The sequence below is a fragment of the Poecilia reticulata genome, chromosome 9, assembly GCF_904066995.2.
Source record: "Poecilia reticulata chromosome 9, P_reticulata-male-v2, whole genome shotgun sequence".
In the NCBI taxonomy this organism is placed as follows: domain Eukaryota; kingdom Metazoa; phylum Chordata; class Actinopteri; order Cyprinodontiformes; family Poeciliidae; genus Poecilia; species Poecilia reticulata.
This window is the reverse complement of record NC_088838.1, coordinates 35,109,606-35,127,105: the sequence shown is the minus strand read 5'-3', so window position 1 is coordinate 35,127,105 and position 17,500 is coordinate 35,109,606. Positions and strand designations below refer to the sequence as shown.

The following is a 17,500-nucleotide window of genomic DNA, read 5'->3' as shown; positions in this document are numbered from 1 at the left end:
AGCTCTCGATTTACCGGTCGATCTACGTTCCCACCCTCATCTATGGTCATGAGCTTTGGGTCATGACCGAAAGAACGAGATCACGGGTACAAGCGGCCGAAATGGGTTTCCTCCTCCGCAGGGTGGCTGGGCTCTCCCTTAGAGAGAGAAGCTCGGTCATCCGGGAGGGACTCAGAGTAGAGCCGCTGCTCCTCCACGTCGAGAGGAGCCAGTTGAGGCTCGGGCATCTGGTCAGGATGCCTCCTGGACGCCTCCCTGGTGAGGAGTTCAGGTCCCACCGGGAGGAGGGGAGACCCAGGACACGCTGGAGGGACGATGTCTCTCTATGGCCTGGGAACGCCTTGGGATTCCTGGAGGACCTGGAAGAGGCTGGGGAGGGAAGTCTGGGCCTCCTGAGGCTGCTGACCCCGAGACCCGACCCGGATAAGATGAAGAAAATGATTAATATTATTATTATTTATTTCAAAAGGGACAATAACAAACCTGAGTCAGAGGTTAGTTTTCATCTCCAGGTGAATTTAAATCAGGTGTCAAACTCCAGTCCTGCTACCTTCAGATGTTCCTGCTGCTGAACCACCTGGACAGAATAACCGGGTCATTAAGGTTCTGGAGTCCTGATCCAGACCAGGAGGAGGAAATGAAGCCGTTTCATTTCATTCCGGTGTTTTCTGGCTCATCTAAAGCCCTGAATCTTATAAAACTTCACAGAACAACAGATAGATAGATAGATAGATAGATAGATAGATAGATAGATAGATAGATAGATAGATAGATAGATAGATAGATAGATAGATAGATAGATAGATAGATAGATAGATAGATAGATAGATAGATAGATAGATAGATAGATAGATAGATAGATAGATAGATAGATAGATAGATAGATAGATAGATAGATAGATAGATAGATAGATAGATAGATAGATAGATAGATAGATAGATAGATAGATAGATAGATAGATAGATAGATAGATAGCCAACTGACCAATGCGGAGCTTTTATTTTGAAGGGACTCATGTTGAACCAGAGCTCATTGGCTGTTTTTTTCTCTCGTGACTAAACTGGGCATAAATCTCTTGCTCTTCCCGCGAGGCGCTGTGAGGCAAAGCGAGCGCTTCCTCCAGCGGAGCTCCGCCCCTTTGAGACGCGCCGAGAAGAAATTCAAACAAACCTGTGGAAGAGAAGAGATGCTGGGCTCTGATTGGCTGGGATTTGACGTATCTTTACCTGAGCTTTCAGGTTTAAATGCAGGTGGAAAACTAACCCAAACATGGTGGTGGCAGCATCATGCTGTGGGGAGCCTTTAATCCAGCAGGAAGGGGAAGCTGGGCCGTTTTTAACCTTTATTTATAAGAAGTTTCCATTTAAGATCCAAGATCTCATTTCATAATCATGTTTCAACGAAGCAAAAATTACAAACAGCAGCAATACAAGTAATTAAACCATTAAATTAGTTAATACAACCTAAAAACTGGAGGTCAGAGGTCAGATGGACGGAGCTAGAGTTGTGGAGGAAACCCAGTCAGAAATATTATGGGATGGTTTAAATCAGAGCCAACCGAACGGCCTAGTCAAAGCTCTTCAGACCTGCAGAGTCTGAACAGAAACCAGTAAATCAGTAAACTGAGTTAATGTTTAAATCTGGATTAATTATGACAGTTTAATAATTATTATTATAACCTGACGAGCAAAAAGCTTCGTGATGAACTTCAAACCTCCAGACTTTGTTAAACATCAACACACCATCAGGTCAGGCTGCCAATATGTCCAATATCTGTAATCAATGTCTGATCATTTCAGTTTAAAACCTCCGCGGCTGACAGGTGGCGCTCGAGCTCCCGCCATTTTAACTTTTCAGGTAAAAAAAGCCCATGTGAAATTACCATTATTGTTTTACAGTGTACAGCGTCAGCCCCATTTCTGGATTTATAAGTCTGCATCATCAATGTCTCATATTTTTGTAATTTTTGACTTTTATCACCCAAACTCGCGTGACGTGTCCCGCCAGGTGCGCGCGCCTCCCCCGTCCTCCACCTGGCCAGGTGTCCGCTGCTGACCGTCCAGGTAACAAAACATTTGACCAAGTTACCAGTTAAAAGTTTATTTTCCCCAAATGAATGTGAACGGCTCAGCCAATCAGCGGCCTTCAATGGCGGCCGCCAGGGGAAACGTTGAGGTAAAACTAGAAAATAATAAGTCGTCCGGTTCTCCATGTTGGAACATATTTTCTTTTGGATTGATGTGAGTTTGAGGAAAAGTTAAGCCAGTGGTAAATGGTTCCCACTGGTTCCTGCTCTCAGATCAGTTGCTGTTCTCACCGTGATCCTAATGAAAGTCAGACTCTCCTGAGTCTCAGCAGAAACGTCATCAGTGGCACCTGAACCGTCTGAGGAGCTGCTGCTGGAAATTCAATCATTTGGAGCCATTTCATTTTTCTATGAACACCGAGTTTGAGCTCACGCTGAATAAACTGGGCTGACTATGAATTAAATCTAAAGTTGAACCTATAAAGTAATTTGTATATTTTTTTATAAGATGAATTGAATATATAAGCTTCATAAAGTTGGTTTTAATTCCATATTTAAAACAATTAAACCACATAAGAGATGAATAACCGTCTTCTCTCACATCTGGATGTCTCATTAAGGCAGGTCTGGAGAAGACGGTCCATCAGGGACTCAGACCCAGAAAAGACAAAACATGGCGCATTAATCCAGAAAACTGCTCATGCATGGACGCTTCGGGAAATCTGACTTCTTGCAATAAGAGGAACGGGAAGCTAGTCGTTTCCTGAATAAGTAAAATTAAATCCATGAGGCTTTCTCCGTTCATGTAGCTACTGTAAACACAGAGGGCGATGGAAACACTTAGAAACTTTCATTCTATCAAATACAATCAAGGAAGCAACTCAGTTTATTTACAATTGTACAAAAAAAGGTATTTACAGCCCGATGCGCATGTCCCTGTAGTTCGAGTAATGTCCTCCAGGTGGCGCCAAAAGGCCCAATAACTGGGAACGCAGTGAAAAAGTCCCGGAGTTGTTGGAATCAACATCAGGTGATTTGGACCGGGACCGGTACCTGCTGCTAGACAAACAGAACCAGCAGTTCCTGGTTTTATGACCAGAGTCCTGAATGATTTAAACAGGAGACACTTTAAATGTTTAATTTAACAGGATATTAATAATGCGGTGAATATTTTATGATGGCTGCAGTGAGAAGTGGAAGCTCGTTCCGACCCCGGAGTTCACTTTGCACTTCTTCCACTTTAGTTTTTGGGTCTGGTTTTATTTGGATCAGAACCAGGTTTGGATCCACATGGAGAAACCAAACCGAACGTCTTTCTGTAGCAAAACGGACCCGGTCCGGTTAGTTTCTGTTCCTCGGTTCTGTTCAAGTTTTATTTGTATAGCACTTTTCAGCAGCAAGGCATTTCCAGGTGTTTTACATCAGTGAAAAGAAAACTAGAGTAACAAACAACAAACCATTAAAACCCTTTTCTAACCTTTAGGACTTCAGTTGAAACGCCGTCAAACCGGGACTCTGTCCGGAACGTGGACCGGATCCACGTTCAGAACAATGTTCAAAACTGGTTCACATTCAAGTCCAACCCGTCCGGTTCTAATGAACCCGGAAACGTTCTGCTGCTGATCTCCGGTTGAATCCAGATCTGGAAACAGATCAGCATCTTTACAGATTTAAAAATATTCCAGACGATCCTGGAGCAGCAAAGGATTCTGGGAACTGATCAGAGAAATCAGGGGAATCCAAAAACTGAAGCTTTATTTACGGAAAGTGAAGAATCAGGAAAATATTAAACATTTTGGTTTAGTCACAACTTTATTTCATATTTTTACATTTAATCCAGAAAACGTCCAGGAGAGAAACATCCGACTCCTGGTTCAGGTAGAGGCCGATCAGAGTCCATCTACCTGAACCAGCCGGCTTCCTGCTGGTTCCGGGCCGCTGGGCGGTTCTGCTGCTACCGCCTGTGGCTGAGCTGCCGGTACAGCTGGATGGTGATGAGCTGGACCTCGGGGTCGCCGGGTCGGAGGTCGATGGCTCTGAGGAAGAAGTCCAGCGCGTCGTCGGGTCGGTTCTGGCTGATCCTCTCCTTCCCGCTGCGGACCAGAGACTCGTAGCTCTCCGGGTCGGCGCCAGACGCGGCGCAGCGGTCCATCTGCTCGCCGGAGGCCAGCTCCGCCTCGACGCTCGACTCCTCCAGGCTCAGGGGCTCGGGCGATGCTCCGTTACCATGGCAACTCAGCTCCTCCTCCGGCCGAGGCTCATCTTGAGCAGAACCCGCCATGCTGTCGCCGCCCGCTGTAGAGAACTGCTCCGACGCCTCTTCATCCTCATCCTCCTCTTCCTCTGTATGCAGAGTCTCTCCAGCCGTCACTTCCTGCTCAGAGTTCATCCCCAGCACCTTCTCGGCTTCCTCTTCATCGCTCTCGTCTGAGTCCTGGATGACGAGCTGGAGCCGGGAGCGATTGGAGACCACAGACGTGTTTCCTGCGACGCTCCGTCTGGACCTGGGTGGAGACATTTTGGGTGTGGACGATCCGAGCGCCTGGAAGGAGCCGATGAGCTGCTGCTCCTCTTCATCACTGTCATAAATCACTGCTGCCCTCTTCCTCTTGGTGCCCACAATGGACTCATTGGCGGACCTGTTGGCGGTCCCGTTGGTGGACTGGTCCAGACCCGAGACGCCGGTCTGTCTGCACAGACTCTCCGTCAGGGACTTGTGGACGCTGAAGCTGCCGTTGAGCTGAAGCTCAGTCAGAAGGTTCTGCTCCTCTTCCTCGGTGTCGGCACTGGTCAGAAGGTTCTGCTCCTCTTCCTCGGTGTCGGCACCGGTCAGAAGGTTCTGCTCCTCTTCCTCGGTGTCGGCAGCATCCAGACCCTCGTCTTCGTCGCTGTCCTCCAGCTCCAGGTTGAAGTTTCCGTGAGAAGACTCGAGCCCGGCACTCAGTCTGGAGGCGTCATACTGCTGAAGGTCCGAGTCGCTCAGGTTCTGCTGGTTGGTCTCAGAGGTTCTGGTCGGCCCGTCGGGCTTCTCGTCTGCTGTGATCTCAATCAGACTGGCGTCCGGTCCAGAAGAGCCGCCCATTGGTTCTGCAGAAGCCTCTCCAGACAGATCAATGACTTCATTGCTGGACTCCTGATGGAGCTGCTTTCCTCCAGAACCGGACCGGTCCATATCCACCCCCTCCAGAGACACGTTGGGGTCAGGAAGTGGAGGAGGAAGTCCAGGCATTGGGTTCCTTGGTTTCTTCTCGTTGGACCGGCGCCTGGTGTTGTCCGGCGCCTGTCTCAGCCAGGCTGGTTCTGTGCTGGACGCCATGCTCGCCGCCAGCTGCATCTGCAGGAACAGAACCACCATCAGCAAGAGAACAGCAGGATCAGCCCAGGGTCAAAGGTCACAACATGAAGACATGACCAGAAACCCCAGATCTCTACAGGCCTCAGCTTAAAGGTTAAAGAAACTTCTCTCTAGAAACAAGATGGCTGCCAGACTGAGCTTAGATGCTGGACCGTAGTTGACCTCTCATTAGCCATCAGTGGAGGTTTGATGCAGAGGCTTCTTTTGTTTTGGCGCTACAGAACCTGGTCAGTAAGTTTTTAACGTGTTTCTGCGTTTCGGGCCTCCAGGCACCAAGAGCAACAAAGATCTGGTGGAACCGACTTCAGAAGCTGCTTCCCGGCCAAAGACCCACAGATAGAGGGTGACCCTCCATGCAGGTAAAGCCCTGGACTCTGCCCCCTGTGACCCAGTGTCCCTACAGCCAAGGGAGACCCCCGATTAGCCCCCAAGATGGCTGCCAGAGCTCAGATGGACCGGGGCACATTACCCTCTACTAGAGGTGACCCCTAGGGGTCAAGAGGCATGGATCCCCATCGGAGGCCTGCTCAGCCCCCGATGGGGATCTGTCTGGCGCCCAAACTGCCCGACAGATCCCCAGACTCAGTGGTGCCTGTGACAGCCCACCACTCCGGGCAGAGCTTCAGCATCCGCACTAACAGCTTCTCAGCTAAAGGTCAGTCTGCCCCATACCGCCATCAGATATACCAGGTCATCCCCCACAGCTACAGTCAGCGCGCCGAACCAGTACAGGAGCATGAGAACCAAACCAACCCCTCTGAGCCCCGGCTCTCCATCCCATGGTGTTTGCCACTGGGCTATAAGGTGGGATGGGGGATACTGCAGAAGCTCAGTGCCTGTACTGGTTCGGCTCACCAGAGAACCTGCTGAACTGTGGTGTTGCATATATTAGGGAGGAGGGGGCCTGGAGTGCTGGGCCCTATTATAGAGCGACAGCCAAGGCCAGGTGTCTCTCTGAGATCCCTAAAGACTCAGAGTGGATCATAGATTCTTCTGTCCAAACTGGGTCAACCCTGCAGGGAGCATGGCAACAGAACAATGATCCCAAATACAGCAGCTAATCTACAACAGAATGGCTGGGAGACAGAAGAATGAATGTGCTGCAGCTGCTTGGTCAATGTCCTGACATTATGGTGACGGAAAGCTGTGGTGGAACCTTCAGAGGGCTGAGCAGAACGTCTGGAGGCCTCTAATAGATCTGACCTTTAGCTTAATCTGAGCTGTCAGACTCCCAAGCTGTGATTCCATATAGACATGATTTAATCTTTGACCCACCTGCAGCTCAGACTCTGCCTTCATCAGCTCCTGAGCCTTCTGGACCCGCCCTTCGATGTAGTGGCACGCCTCCTGGTCTTCAGGGTCCTCATCATGGTTCACATCAAGGGAAAACATGAGGTCGTGGTCTGAAATCCCAAACATGTGCATAGCATACAGTTGAGCGATGTGCTGATCTAGAGCTGGGTCCGTCCGTCGTTGTCTGGAGTGCATATCCTGCAGCTGAAGTTGGGTGCTTGAAGACCTTGGGTCCTCCAGGGTGAAGAGCTCCTTCAGTTCCTGTCTGCTGAAGTACCTGAACGGGTTCTTGGTGTCTCCGGTGTTCTGCCGGATCAGGGAGTCTTTGAAAACCTGCCGCCTGTAGATCTTCTCCTCCACCGTTCCACAGGTTATCAGTCTGTAGATCACCACGTTTTCTGTCTGGCCAATGCGGTACGCTCTGTCGACAGCCTGAGCGTCTGTGGCAGGGTTCCAGCTCGGATCGTAGATGACTACTCTGTTTGCTGCTGTCAGGGTGATGCCCACTCCTCCAACCTGAGTGGTGAGGAGAAACACGGAGTAACGTTTGTCTGTTTGAAACCGAGAGATCAGTTTTTCTCGTTCTGTGATCTGGGTGATGGTTCCATCCAGTCTCAGCAGTTTGAACCCTCTGTTGCCAAGGATCCGTTGGAGGATGTCGAGGACTGTCCTGTAGTGAGCAAAGACCAGCGTTCGGTGGCCTTCCTCTCTCAGACGCTCCAGAAGAGCCAACAGAAAGGCAAGCTTTCCAGATTCTGATATCAAAGTTTCATCTGAAATGTTTGCGATACTCTTTACATCAGTCTCATCATTTTCCCCCTCAGGATTTTGATCCAGCCCTAACTGTGCAATAGCATTGGCAGACAACAGTCTCGGATGGTCACACAACTTCTTCAGGATGTTTAATTCAGCCAGAGGTGATCTGGTGGTCATCAGCAGCTCCTTGATGTGGTCCAAACTGATGAACTGTCTGTAAATGTCCTCCTGAACGGCACTCAGGTAAGTCCAGACGATCAGGTCATTCTTTCGGGTGAGTTTGGGCATGACCGCCCCAGAGGCTGGCTGGGGGTTTTGGTGGTTATCAGGGTCTGAATTTGCCTCTTTTCCACCAGTCTTCTTCTTCTGCACTTCTGATTTGGTTCTGCGCAGGAAGTAGGGCTTGATCAGAGTCATGAGGTTCTCAGACATCCTGGAGCCAAGAGCCTTTTCCCCAGGAGTAGCATCCTTCTCCCTGGCGCGGGTGATGGGGTTCTCATACTCTGATTTGAAAGTCTTGGCTGTTCCCAGGAGAGTTCCCTGACAGGCAAAGTCAAAGAGGGTCCACATTTCCCTGAGGTTGTTCTGGACCGGCGTTCCCGTCAGGAGAATCCTGTTCTTGGACGGAATGGCGTAGGCACTTTTTGCCGTTTTGGTGGAAGAGTTTTTGATCTTATGTGCTTCATCCAGGATCATGTAGTCCCAGCAGAACTCCTTCCCCTGAAATGAGGCCAGCTGCTGCCAGTTGTTCATCAGCATGGTGTAGGTGGTGATGATCACTCCTCCTCGCCTCTGAACTTTCTCCAAACTCCTGGTCCTCTCTGCTTTACTGGCACCGTGGAAATCCTTCACCCTCATTCCTGGAGTCCATTTGCTGAACTCCTTGACCCAGTTTGTGATGAGAGAGGTTGGCATGACCAGCAGAGTGTGTTTTATCAGGTCATTGTCGTACATGCCAGAGAGGAAGGAGATGATCTGGATGGTCTTCCCGAGTCCCATGTCGTCCGCCAGAACTCCTCCTCTCCGGCCGTCCCTGTAGAGGCCGAACAGGAAGGAAACTCCGTCTCTCTGATAGTCGTACAGCCTGTCATACAGCTCTTTAAACAGCATTAGGCCGCTATTGTTCACGTTGACAAACTCGTCGTCTTCGTCCTCCAAGTCATTCTCGGCCAGGAGTTCTTCGATCTTCTTTATTCGTCTCTCCAGTTTGGGGGTTTGGTGGATGCTGAACGCCTGTTTGAACAGCTTCAGAGCTTCCTGAATGTCTCCTTGTTTGGCAACAGCTTTGCCGTCTGAAATCAACCTGAAACACAAAGAACTGGAGCTTCACGATTCCTAGAATGATCTGAATGTGATTTCAGAGTTTTGAATAATCTTTGTCCATGTTAACTAAAATATACTGAGCTATTACTGTTACAGGTTAATAGATGACTAAAAAACTCATTTACACACACCCCTGAGCAGAACCTCTAGTCCAAACTGGACCGGTACCAACGGTGAGAACAAGCCGGGCAGCAGGACACGCCTGACGCCACCACAGTTTGTTTTAATCTTTAGTGCCAAAACTCAAAATGAGTCCATGAAGAGTCTGAAGCACTCCACACCAAGTTATAGTCGCACATTTAAAAGTTTGCATCGAGTGCAAATTGAAAAAATAAATAAAAAGACTTCATTGATCCCAAAGGGAATGTAATTAATTAATTAACCAACTCGCTGTGACGGTGTGAGGCTAAGGCGCAGGACAGGGACGGCGTGATCGGTGCCTGGCCCACATGCACCCAGTTCAATAGATCAACTCCAAACCTGGCTTAGCACAGCACTAAATAGTAAAACATAGTTTAACAAAGTCTGGAGGCAGATAATTTACCTTGAAGAATTTAAAAAATTGAGGTTTGTTACAAAACCTGATGTCACACTGACATCAGCACTAAACCATCAGTAACTTCATGTTTGTGCAGACTGACAGGCCTGAAGGTCTGAAGAATCTCATCAACCAGCCCAACAGTGAAACGGTGAAACAGTCAAACAGTGAAACTGTGAAACTGTGAAACAGTGAAACAGTGAAACAGTGAAACAGTCCACCAGCCGTTTCAGGGCTCATACTTCCTGTGAGGTTTCAGGTCAAACTGGATCACATCAGAAAAACATCTGACAATGTTGAGATAATGATGTGACTTATATAACAATAAAGAGTTGATGTGTTTCCAGGCTCACAGTAAATAGACCAACATGAAAACTCACCTGTTTACCTGAACAAAGGTCTATTGAAAAAGTTGCTTCTTGCAGTTTTGGCCTTAAAACATAATTTCAGTTTTTTAATGACTCAAATTTAGCAGCTTTCTGTGCTGCACTAAACAAAAGGTTTTAATTAACTTAAGGCTTTTCAGTCACAACTCAATTCAAACTGGACGGAAATATAAACGTTTTTTATCTTAAAGTGAATTTACTGCCTCACTAACAGGTGGTAAAATTTATATTTTATTTAGGGTAATTCTCCGTTTAACCATCATGTTTAGTTTTCATTTATTGCAACATAATCTTTTATCCACCAGTGTTTTGATTGACAAAAATCCTAAAAGTCCCTCATTCATCTGTTAAATTCAGGTAGAACTGGACTGGTGCTCTTTAAACTGGTTCTGGTTAAATTACCATGAAAGTGCTTCTACTGGGAATGTTAACAAATAGATTAAAATATAAAAAATGTACAGATTGAGCTTGAATGAATCTACATTTAGAGTCAGAGTGGTTCAGGCATGAATCCTGTCTGAGCTGCTTATTTTGATCTCGTGTTCAGAATATTAGAAAAATGGCTGAAACAAATTGAAGAAGTTGGAGAATGTTATAAACTTATGTTCATAGGAAGACAAAAATAAAATAAATAAAAATTAAATGTGAAACTTTGACATTTCATTACCTGCTGTATGCTTCCATCTGGTCCTCCATACACAAAGATCTGCAAAAACAGAGTCTGGGTCAGAACCAGAACCGAACCAGAGGACACATCCAGACCCAACTGGAAACCAAACAGCTCAAAGATCAAATATTTCTTTTGTTCTGATTTTACAATAAATGGCTGCTTGTTGCTCATTTTATGTATTTATGGTCAGTTTTTCATTCAGCAGCTCACCAGCTGCATCGATTCAGACTCACTAGCTGTTGATTTAAAGTCATATTTAATGTCTGCAGGACAGAAATGTTGTTTTATGACTTTACATTTACTTTAACCTGCATCCAAACCACCTGAAACAGATTCCTCTTCCGGTGAGAGTTGAGCATTAGCTTTAAAGGTTTCTTTAAATTAATCATTAAGAAATGTTTCAAAGTATGTATTTTAATAATCAGGCTTCTTCTCGCGTAGTCTTCGGTCTGTTGCTAGCAACAGTTAGCCGCTAACTAGCTCCTCCATTATAAACCATGTGAACATCAGCTAGCTGCGATGCTAACTACGCCGTTCAAATAAACACCTGTTAGAATCATTCACTTACTTCTCCAGCCTGTCAGAAACTTCCGACACCTCCGCGTCATCCTTACAGCCCTCCATGTTCATGTTTTCATACAAATTAAAATCTACTTTATTGTTTCTTTAACTTCTAAACGTCAAATCAGCAGCTGCTTCCTCAAATAAACTTCCTGAATGAGAGATGTGATGTTTTCATGTTTGAAGCAGATTCTTCCCCCCGCCAATTCAAGACAGCCAATCAGAGAGCACGCTGTCGTGACGCAGAACTCACGTTGTCCAATCAGAAAGGAGATATAGGTTAAAAAATTAAAATTAAAATTTAATACAGGTAAGAGTCGAATGAAAACTGGAGTAACTGGGAAGTCACACTAAATTATGGACGTACTTCCTGTGAGGTTTCACAGGAAACCTCCTATATATATATATATATATATATATATAACTTTGTTGACAAAAAAAACATGGATTATGGATATATTATATCTGCAGGAGCCAAATCAACGCAGACAGATTCCAGAACAAAATACAAAAATCGGTATTAATAAAAATGTTAGTGAGAGACACAGATGAGAATTTAAAAAACGATGAGACTGAGGGGAGGTCATACCAATCTGGATGAAATGTGACTTTACCTACTTTTCATTAAAGAAGTTGGAGCCCGTCGCTGCGGGAGGTGGCGCTGGTGAGCCTCTGTGTGTCAATCAAAGCGAAGAAGAAGACAAAAAAGTAAACAGGAAGCCGTATTTTACAGCAGGTTTTCTCCGTGTTTTTCGTGGTTTTTCTGTCGAACTGTGAGCTTCAGCCGCTGTCAACAACTTCACATGTTATTATCGGGTTTTATTTTATTATAAATCATCAGATTTATCGGTCCGCTTGGCCGCCATGTTCGGTTCTGGAGGACAGATGAGCAACGCGCAGCTTTTCCAGCAGGTCAGAATATTAGTAACCTTTAAAACTTAATATGTTCTTTTTATTACTTTATTCAGAAGCCAAAATCTATATTTAACAATATTCTATTTTAACTATTTATATAAGACACATTCATCTGTATTAAGCTATAAAAAACAATAATAAACAAACCATTTCATACTCATTGTGGTACGATTGATTTCTTTCCGGTTTTATAGATTACACACAAAAGCAAAAACAAATATTTCGCATAAAACTGTAATAGTTCATTATTTTATCAAGACTTTATATTTCTTCCCATTTCCATCAGTTTTGGTTCCATCTGTGTTTGGGTCAATTAGCCTTTTCTAAAAATCTGTGACCTTTGACCCATTAAAGAGTCCAGTGTGATTCCAGGTTCAGGGTCGGTTTGGGTCTGTCGGAACCTACATAAAGGTTTTCCAGACTCAGGTGTAATGTTTGTATGTGGGCTGCAGGTGGCGCTGCTGCGCTGGCTTTCGTCGCAGTCGGAGGCCGACCGGAAGCTGCTGGCAGCGGTGACGGGGGTCCAGGTGGGCCGCGAGCTGCTGAACCGGATCACCGGCCAGGACCAGGTGGACGCTTACAAGGTGTGCGTCAGGCTGCAGGAAGCCGCTCAGGTGAGATGTTTCCTTTACAAACAGCGGTCCTGATGCTGGTTCTGGTTCTGTTCAGACGGAATGCACCCTGAGCATCGCGGGTTTCCTCCAGAAGAACCCGCGGGCCTCGCAAGCCCAGATCAACGCCGAGGTGGAGAAGAACGTTCTTCTGTTCGCAGCGCGGGTCAAAGCCCTGGAGTCCGCTCCCTTACTCTGACCGGAGAGGAAGTCAAGGCATTTCACAATAAAAGCTCCTCTTTGTGTCGCTTTTTTCCATCTTTAAACCTTAAAACATGTTTTATCTTTTACTCTAATCAAGAAATAAACAGAAGCTGTTCTTTAATAATTGAGTTTATTATGTTTGTGTTTTCCAACATGGTTTTGTTTCTAACCGTCACCATGGAGACGGTTGGATAAGACAACCGAGTTTCATCGAGAAAACTTGTTTTGATCTTCTGAATCATTCTTCCATCTTTATTCTGCCCTCTAGTTACAACAGTGAGAACTGTTATTTTATGCCAATCCACCAGGGGGCACCGTCACCAGCGCATGTTACGGGTTTGTACTTTTTTATGTTACTGTGATGAGAATAAAGTTCACCACACCAGAAGTTCTGTTTACCAAGATGAGGCGCAGCAGCAGGACTGGCCTGCAGACAGACAGACAGACAGACAGACAGACAGACGGTCGGTTTGTTTCAGGCTTTAGTGCCAAAACTCAATGATTCCATGAAGAATCTGAAAAACTGAACAGTTATAGCGACGCTTTAAAAGTTTTTAGTACGAGAGCCGATCATGGCTTCTATATCTGACGTAGACGATAGTGGACTATTCTTCGATTGTTGGATTCCAGTTTTAAATGTTAATAATGTTGAGAGGGGATTTTATCTTTTTCTCAATAAATTATAAATTGATAAACATCAATATTTTATTGTACAGAGATTGAAATCACAGAGGTCCATCTCATAAATCTGGAGATATTAGCAGATGAGAAGCTCAATGATTTCATATCTAAGCTGATTTAAGATTCTCAGACATTTTACTGGTTATATCAGAACCAGAACCAGCTGATGGTTCTGATGAATCTGTTCCAACAGAATCAAGTTTTTTTTCTCATTTTTGATCTTGTGTTAGAATAAATCAGGCGATGAAGCGACAGGATGTGACTCTGACTCGGCACGCAGCAGGAACCAGAACCTTGGACCTTCCAGAACCAGCAGAACTTGTGGATTCTGACGGATCTGCTGCTGGTTAAATGTTTTACTAAGTAACAGAGGAAAGTTTCTTGCTGTGGGCAGGTTCTGGTCCAGTCAGTGAGGCATGCATTAGATGGTTCTGGTGGTTCTGTTGGTCAGCCCGGCTCGCTGCCTCTGGAGAAGGAGCCCAGCTGCTTGGTGTTGGCGTCCCTGAGCTGCTGCAGCTGCCGCTGGCCGCGGCGGTACAGGTACTCGATGTGCATCACGTCCGTCTTCTTGATGCGCGCGTTTTCCCGGAACTCGTCCCGGATTCTGGGCAGGAAACCCGGTTTGTCCTTCCCAGCCCGCAGGAAGTGGCGGTACAGAGCCAGGACCTGCTTCTGCAGCTTGTTGTGCCGCGACATGGCCCGGTTCTGGAGATGGTTCTGATCAGACGGACACCGCACACATCCTGGACCCGGATCAGAGCTGCTGCTCTCAGCCAATCACAGAGCTCTGAGGTCCCTGAACGCAGCACGGCTTCAGTTCTGGACCCTGAATGCAGCACCGCTCTGGTTCTGGACCCTGAATGCAGCACCGCTCTGGTTCTGGACCCTGAATGCAGCACCGCTCTGGTTCTGGACCCTGAATGCAGCACCGCTCTGGTTCTGGACCCTGAATGCAGCACCGCTCTGGTTCTGGAAGCTTCAGCAGGAAAACAAGAAGAAGAGATGAATTATTAGAAATGTGATGATTTCAGTTCAGTTTTTTAAACACAGGATATAATTTACAGAGTGTGTTTTGTGTAGGATTCATTTGCATAATCATATGATGCTGTATCCTAAAATAAGTGCACATTTTAGTTCACGCTGTGTTTCGGTCAGTGTTCTTGTTGCCAGTTTGTTGAGTAAAGTTCAGTTACTTTGACCTCTATGGGTCAATATTGTTATTTTAGATGATCTACCCTAATTTGTTTGTTGGGTTAAATGATAAATCAAACAACTATTTTGAACTCATGACTGTCCTTTTACTGCTCTGTCCATCAACGTAACATAATCACGTAGAAACGATCCGTTGGACTGAACACAACATGGACGGACGGTTGGGTGATGCTGTGCCAGACTGTAAAGTCACAGGTTCATTTCCCATGTGTATTTACTTTAAATTAAAATATTGTTAGATTTTTATTAATTAAAAAAAATCATTCAAATGTAACAGGTGGAACCACCAGGGGTCGCTGCCTCCACATCTCGAGCGCCCATAAAAGGGAAGCTGTCGGGACTGGTGGCAGATTGTCAATCTCCTCTGTGTTGGACCAGGTGTGTTGGCCCACGCCTTCCACTGTTTGTCATCAGGTTTGTGTGTGCTTTTTTATTGTAAAGACAAAACTCTTTTAATTTGATTTATATCAACTCAGTGTTTGGTGTTCTTTATATAGGGCCACACTACATGTTGTAATTTGACAAGTGCTTTACCTGGGCGTGTGGTTGATCGACGCTGCAGGTAAGCTTTGTTTAATTTTTAATTGAATTGCATGGTTATATTTCAAAGATTTAATAGGCGTTTTGGTAATTTTTGTTTCTTTGTTTTTTGCAGTTGTTGCTGCACCCTGCTGTTCCTTTTGATTTTCTTTTTCCATAGTTTTCATTTATTTTGTTTACTTATTGTTTTGCAAATATACATCCTCTTATTTTGTACTAATAAATATTGTCCTTTTTATATTGGTTGTTTTATTGCACCACAAGTGGTCGTAACACAAATATTTTAAGATGGAAAATATGAAGTCATCTGCTAGATGTTTTAACTAACTACCCATTTGTACCTGCAGCTTAAACTCCCGTAGTTTGCATAATATCTTCTGTTGCTTTTCCCCCCCTTTCTTTATTTTGTATAAAATTACACAGAAATGATAATCAGACAGAAACAGACTTTCAGGTGACTCTTAAAGGGATATTTAACCAAACAATACACAATAAAACAATAAAATGTGTCTGTACGACAATGAAATATGAAGCTGCTTTAAACTCACGCGCTTAATGAAGATGTTCCGATTAAAACCAGCTCATATTTGTCCGTTAATGGAAGATTTAGATCTGGAAGCGGCTAGCTGCTGCTAGCTGCTGCTAGCTTCCTCTGTGACCTTTTTCTGCGTTACAACACAGGAAGTTAACGAAAAAAAAACTACAAAACACGTCACTTCCGGTGGCACCTAAAAAACAAACTCAGGATTCTAAAATTTACAGATCATCATTGAACAGAACCGAATCATCTGGTTTTTGAGCAATAAAATAAAATTTAAAAAATAAAAAACAATTTGAGTGAAACTTAATATCAGACCGGAACCGGAAACAGGGTTCGTTTCCGGGTTCGACTTCGAATGGAGCAGTGACTGGAGCAGAGCCGAATACAAACAGGTCTGTGGTTTAATCTGTTTGGTGTTTCTGACAGGTACCCGTAAAATCCGCCCGTGTTGCCATGGTAACGGCAAGTTAAAAAGTGCGTTAAACTACTTCCGGTTCGGTTTCTGGTACCCTTTGGCATCTTGGGTCGGTTAAAGGGCTGTTTCACAATTTCTAAAGGCTAAAGGATTCAGCTTTAACATCCAGAACACTGAGATCAGACAGAACCGGGCCGGAACCGAACCCCCGGGCCTCTGGGTTTCTGACTGAGGAAACTTGCATCAACTTGGCAGAATATTATGACCTCTGACCTCTGATTGTTGGGGTTTGGAGGGTTTTAGTCATCAACAGAACATCTTGACCTTTAACTGGGTCAGAACCTCTCCAGAACTGCAGCTCATAATGGTTTGCAATCACAATGGTCCAGTGGAGGGGTCAAAGGTCAGTTCAGTGTGGCAGACCCAGTAGAACTCCTGGTGTTTCTGCGTTCCTGCAGGGATGGAGGTGACGGCGAAGGAGCGGCGGCAGGTGGAGGAGCAGGTGGAGCAGCTGCTGAGCGGCCAGGGGTCAGAGGTCACTCTGTGTGACCTGGGTCTGGAGCTGAGCAAGCCGGCGACTCTGAGGAAGAACGTCACCTACATCGTCTGCGGCGTCATTTTCAACGAGCAGGTGAGCCGAGCTACAGCTGCTAGCATTAGCATCATTGGTGATTAGCTTAGTGACGTCATCGCAGAGTTGTTTACGTGTTGCTTTAATTATTTAAAAGGTGATAAACACTAAATTCCCCAGGAAGGAAGAGGTTAACCTATTATGAACAATGTAAATCTTTTCTCCATGAGTATCTATTTTATTTTTATATAATACTCATATTTGCGCAGGAGGAGGTGCTGATGGTGCAGGAGGCGAAGCCGGACTGCTACAAGCAGTGGTACCTCCCAGCGGGGCGGGTGGAGGTGGGGGAGAGCCTGGAGGAGGCGCTGCGGAGGGAGGTGAGTCCAGCCCGTCACCGTGGTAACGGGAACTCAGCCTTTGGTCACCTGATCCTGTCGCCCAGGTGAAGGAGGAGGCGGGCTTTGACTGCCAGCCAATCACGTTGCTGCTGATCCAGGAACAGGGACCGCAGTGGATCCGCTTCATCTTCCTGGCCCGCATCACAGGTCAGAGGTCACGGCCGCTCCACCAGAGGGACGGAGGGAGGGGTCGGGGGTCAGGTGGGCGGAGCCTGAAGGTGTGCTTCCTGTCTGTCAGGAGGAAGCATGAAGACGTTGACGGCGGCGGACCAGGAGTCTCTGCAGGCGTCCTGGTGGGACAGACAGTCCAGCCTGTCGCTCAGGGGGCGGGACATCCTGCGCCTCATCGACTACGGACTCAGGTCAGACCCGAACGCTCTGACCAGAACCACGGTGACCACCTGGAGAGGTCAAAGGTCAGGTTCTGGTCCGGTTTCCATCCTCTGGATGTGTCAAAAGTATTCATACGGATCAGTAACCAGAATATTCTGTTGGTGTGA

At 46.1% G+C, this 17,500-nt stretch overlaps 4 protein-coding genes and 2 long non-coding RNA genes across 9 annotated transcripts in view; 4 read left to right on the top strand and 2 right to left on the bottom strand.

Moving 5' to 3' along the window:
• Positions 1-3,818: 3,818 nt before the first annotated feature.
• ercc6l (excision repair cross-complementation group 6-like) lies at positions 3,819-11,664 on the bottom strand. 2 transcript variants are annotated; one of them, XM_081611012.1, is made up of 4 exons: positions 11,528-11,664; positions 10,346-10,384; positions 6,658-8,734; positions 3,819-5,361 (listed from the first exon to the last, which is right to left on the bottom strand). In XM_081611012.1, exons 2-4 carry the CDS (start codon positions 10,372-10,374, stop codon positions 3,982-3,984), a joined length of 3,486 nt encoding a protein of 1,161 aa, XP_081467138.1. In that variant the 5' UTR covers positions 10,375-10,384; positions 11,528-11,664; the 3' UTR covers positions 3,819-3,981. The 2 variants fall into 2 exon arrangements, with proteins under 2 accessions (XP_081467138.1, XP_008417641.1); XM_008419419.3 differs by lacking the exon at positions 11,528-11,664 and adding an exon at positions 10,917-11,066.
• On the top strand, positions 5,361-10,517 carry LOC145552932 (uncharacterized). Its single transcript, XR_014089066.1, has 4 exons — positions 5,361-5,566; positions 5,652-7,414; positions 7,500-7,674; positions 7,825-10,517. It is a non-coding gene; the product is annotated as an uncharacterized LOC145552932 (long non-coding RNA).
• LOC145552930 (uncharacterized) lies at positions 11,600-12,763 on the top strand. Its single transcript, XM_081611065.1, has 3 exons — positions 11,600-11,821; positions 12,277-12,408; positions 12,494-12,763. The coding sequence occupies exons 1-3, from the start codon at positions 11,774-11,776 to the stop codon at positions 12,632-12,634; spliced, it is 321 nt and encodes a 106-aa protein (XP_081467191.1). The 5' UTR covers positions 11,600-11,773; the 3' UTR covers positions 12,635-12,763.
• A 567-nt stretch (positions 12,764-13,330) lies between these two features.
• On the bottom strand, positions 13,331-15,767 carry sdhaf1 (succinate dehydrogenase complex assembly factor 1). The gene is made up of 2 exons (XM_008419421.3): positions 15,621-15,767; positions 13,331-14,296 (listed from the first exon to the last, which is right to left on the bottom strand). Exon 2 carries the CDS (start codon positions 14,014-14,016, stop codon positions 13,768-13,770), a length of 249 nt encoding a protein of 82 aa, XP_008417643.1. The 5' UTR covers positions 14,017-14,296; positions 15,621-15,767; the 3' UTR covers positions 13,331-13,767.
• LOC103470764 (uncharacterized) lies at positions 14,804-15,310 on the top strand. The gene is made up of 2 exons (XR_014089067.1): positions 14,804-14,946; positions 15,030-15,310. It is a non-coding gene; the product is annotated as an uncharacterized LOC103470764 (long non-coding RNA).
• Positions 15,768-15,900: 133 nt separating the features above from the next.
• The window catches only part of nudt18 (nudix (nucleoside diphosphate linked moiety X)-type motif 18), a 2,768-nt gene continuing 1,168 nt past the window's right edge, over positions 15,901-17,500 (top strand). Inside the window, exons 1-5 of one of the 3 annotated variants that reach the window (XM_081611055.1) lie at positions 15,901-16,005; positions 16,487-16,659; positions 16,869-16,979; positions 17,045-17,147; positions 17,239-17,416. In XM_081611055.1, coding sequence (XP_081467181.1) covers positions 16,489-16,659; positions 16,869-16,979; positions 17,045-17,147; positions 17,239-17,416 — 563 coding nt within the window. In that variant the 5' untranslated portion in view covers positions 15,901-16,005; positions 16,487-16,488. Of the gene's footprint in view, positions 16,006-16,029; positions 16,396-16,486; positions 16,660-16,868; positions 16,980-17,044; positions 17,148-17,238; positions 17,417-17,500 lie in introns of those variants that run through there. The other 2 variants (XM_008419466.3, XM_081611056.1) reach the window with 2 other exon arrangements.

Bases quoted from the DNA above. Each gene is read 5' to 3' on its own strand.
- sdhaf1 (XM_008419421.3), bottom strand. From the start codon at position 14,016: ATGTCGCGGCACAACAAGCTGCAGAAGCAGGTCCTGGCTCTGTACCGC.
- ercc6l (XM_008419419.3), bottom strand. From the start codon at position 10,978: ATGAACATGGAGGGCTGTAAGGATGACGCGGAGGTGTCGGAAGTTTCT. The intron at 8,735-10,345 runs GTAATGAAATGT...TTTGTGTTTCAG, and splicing joins CAGATGGAAGCATACAGCAG to GTTGATTTCAGACGGCAAAG. The intron at 5,362-6,657 runs GTGGGTCAAAGA...CTGTTCCTGCAG, and splicing joins AGGCAGAGTCTGAGCTGCAG to ATGCAGCTGGCGGCGAGCAT.
- LOC145552930 (XM_081611065.1), top strand. From the start codon at position 11,774: ATGTTCGGTTCTGGAGGACAGATGAGCAACGCGCAGCTTTTCCAGCAG. The intron at 11,822-12,276 runs GTCAGAATATTA...TGTGGGCTGCAG, and splicing joins ACGCGCAGCTTTTCCAGCAG to GTGGCGCTGCTGCGCTGGCT. The intron at 12,409-12,493 runs GTGTGCGTCAGG...GGTTCTGTTCAG, and splicing joins ACCAGGTGGACGCTTACAAG to ACGGAATGCACCCTGAGCAT.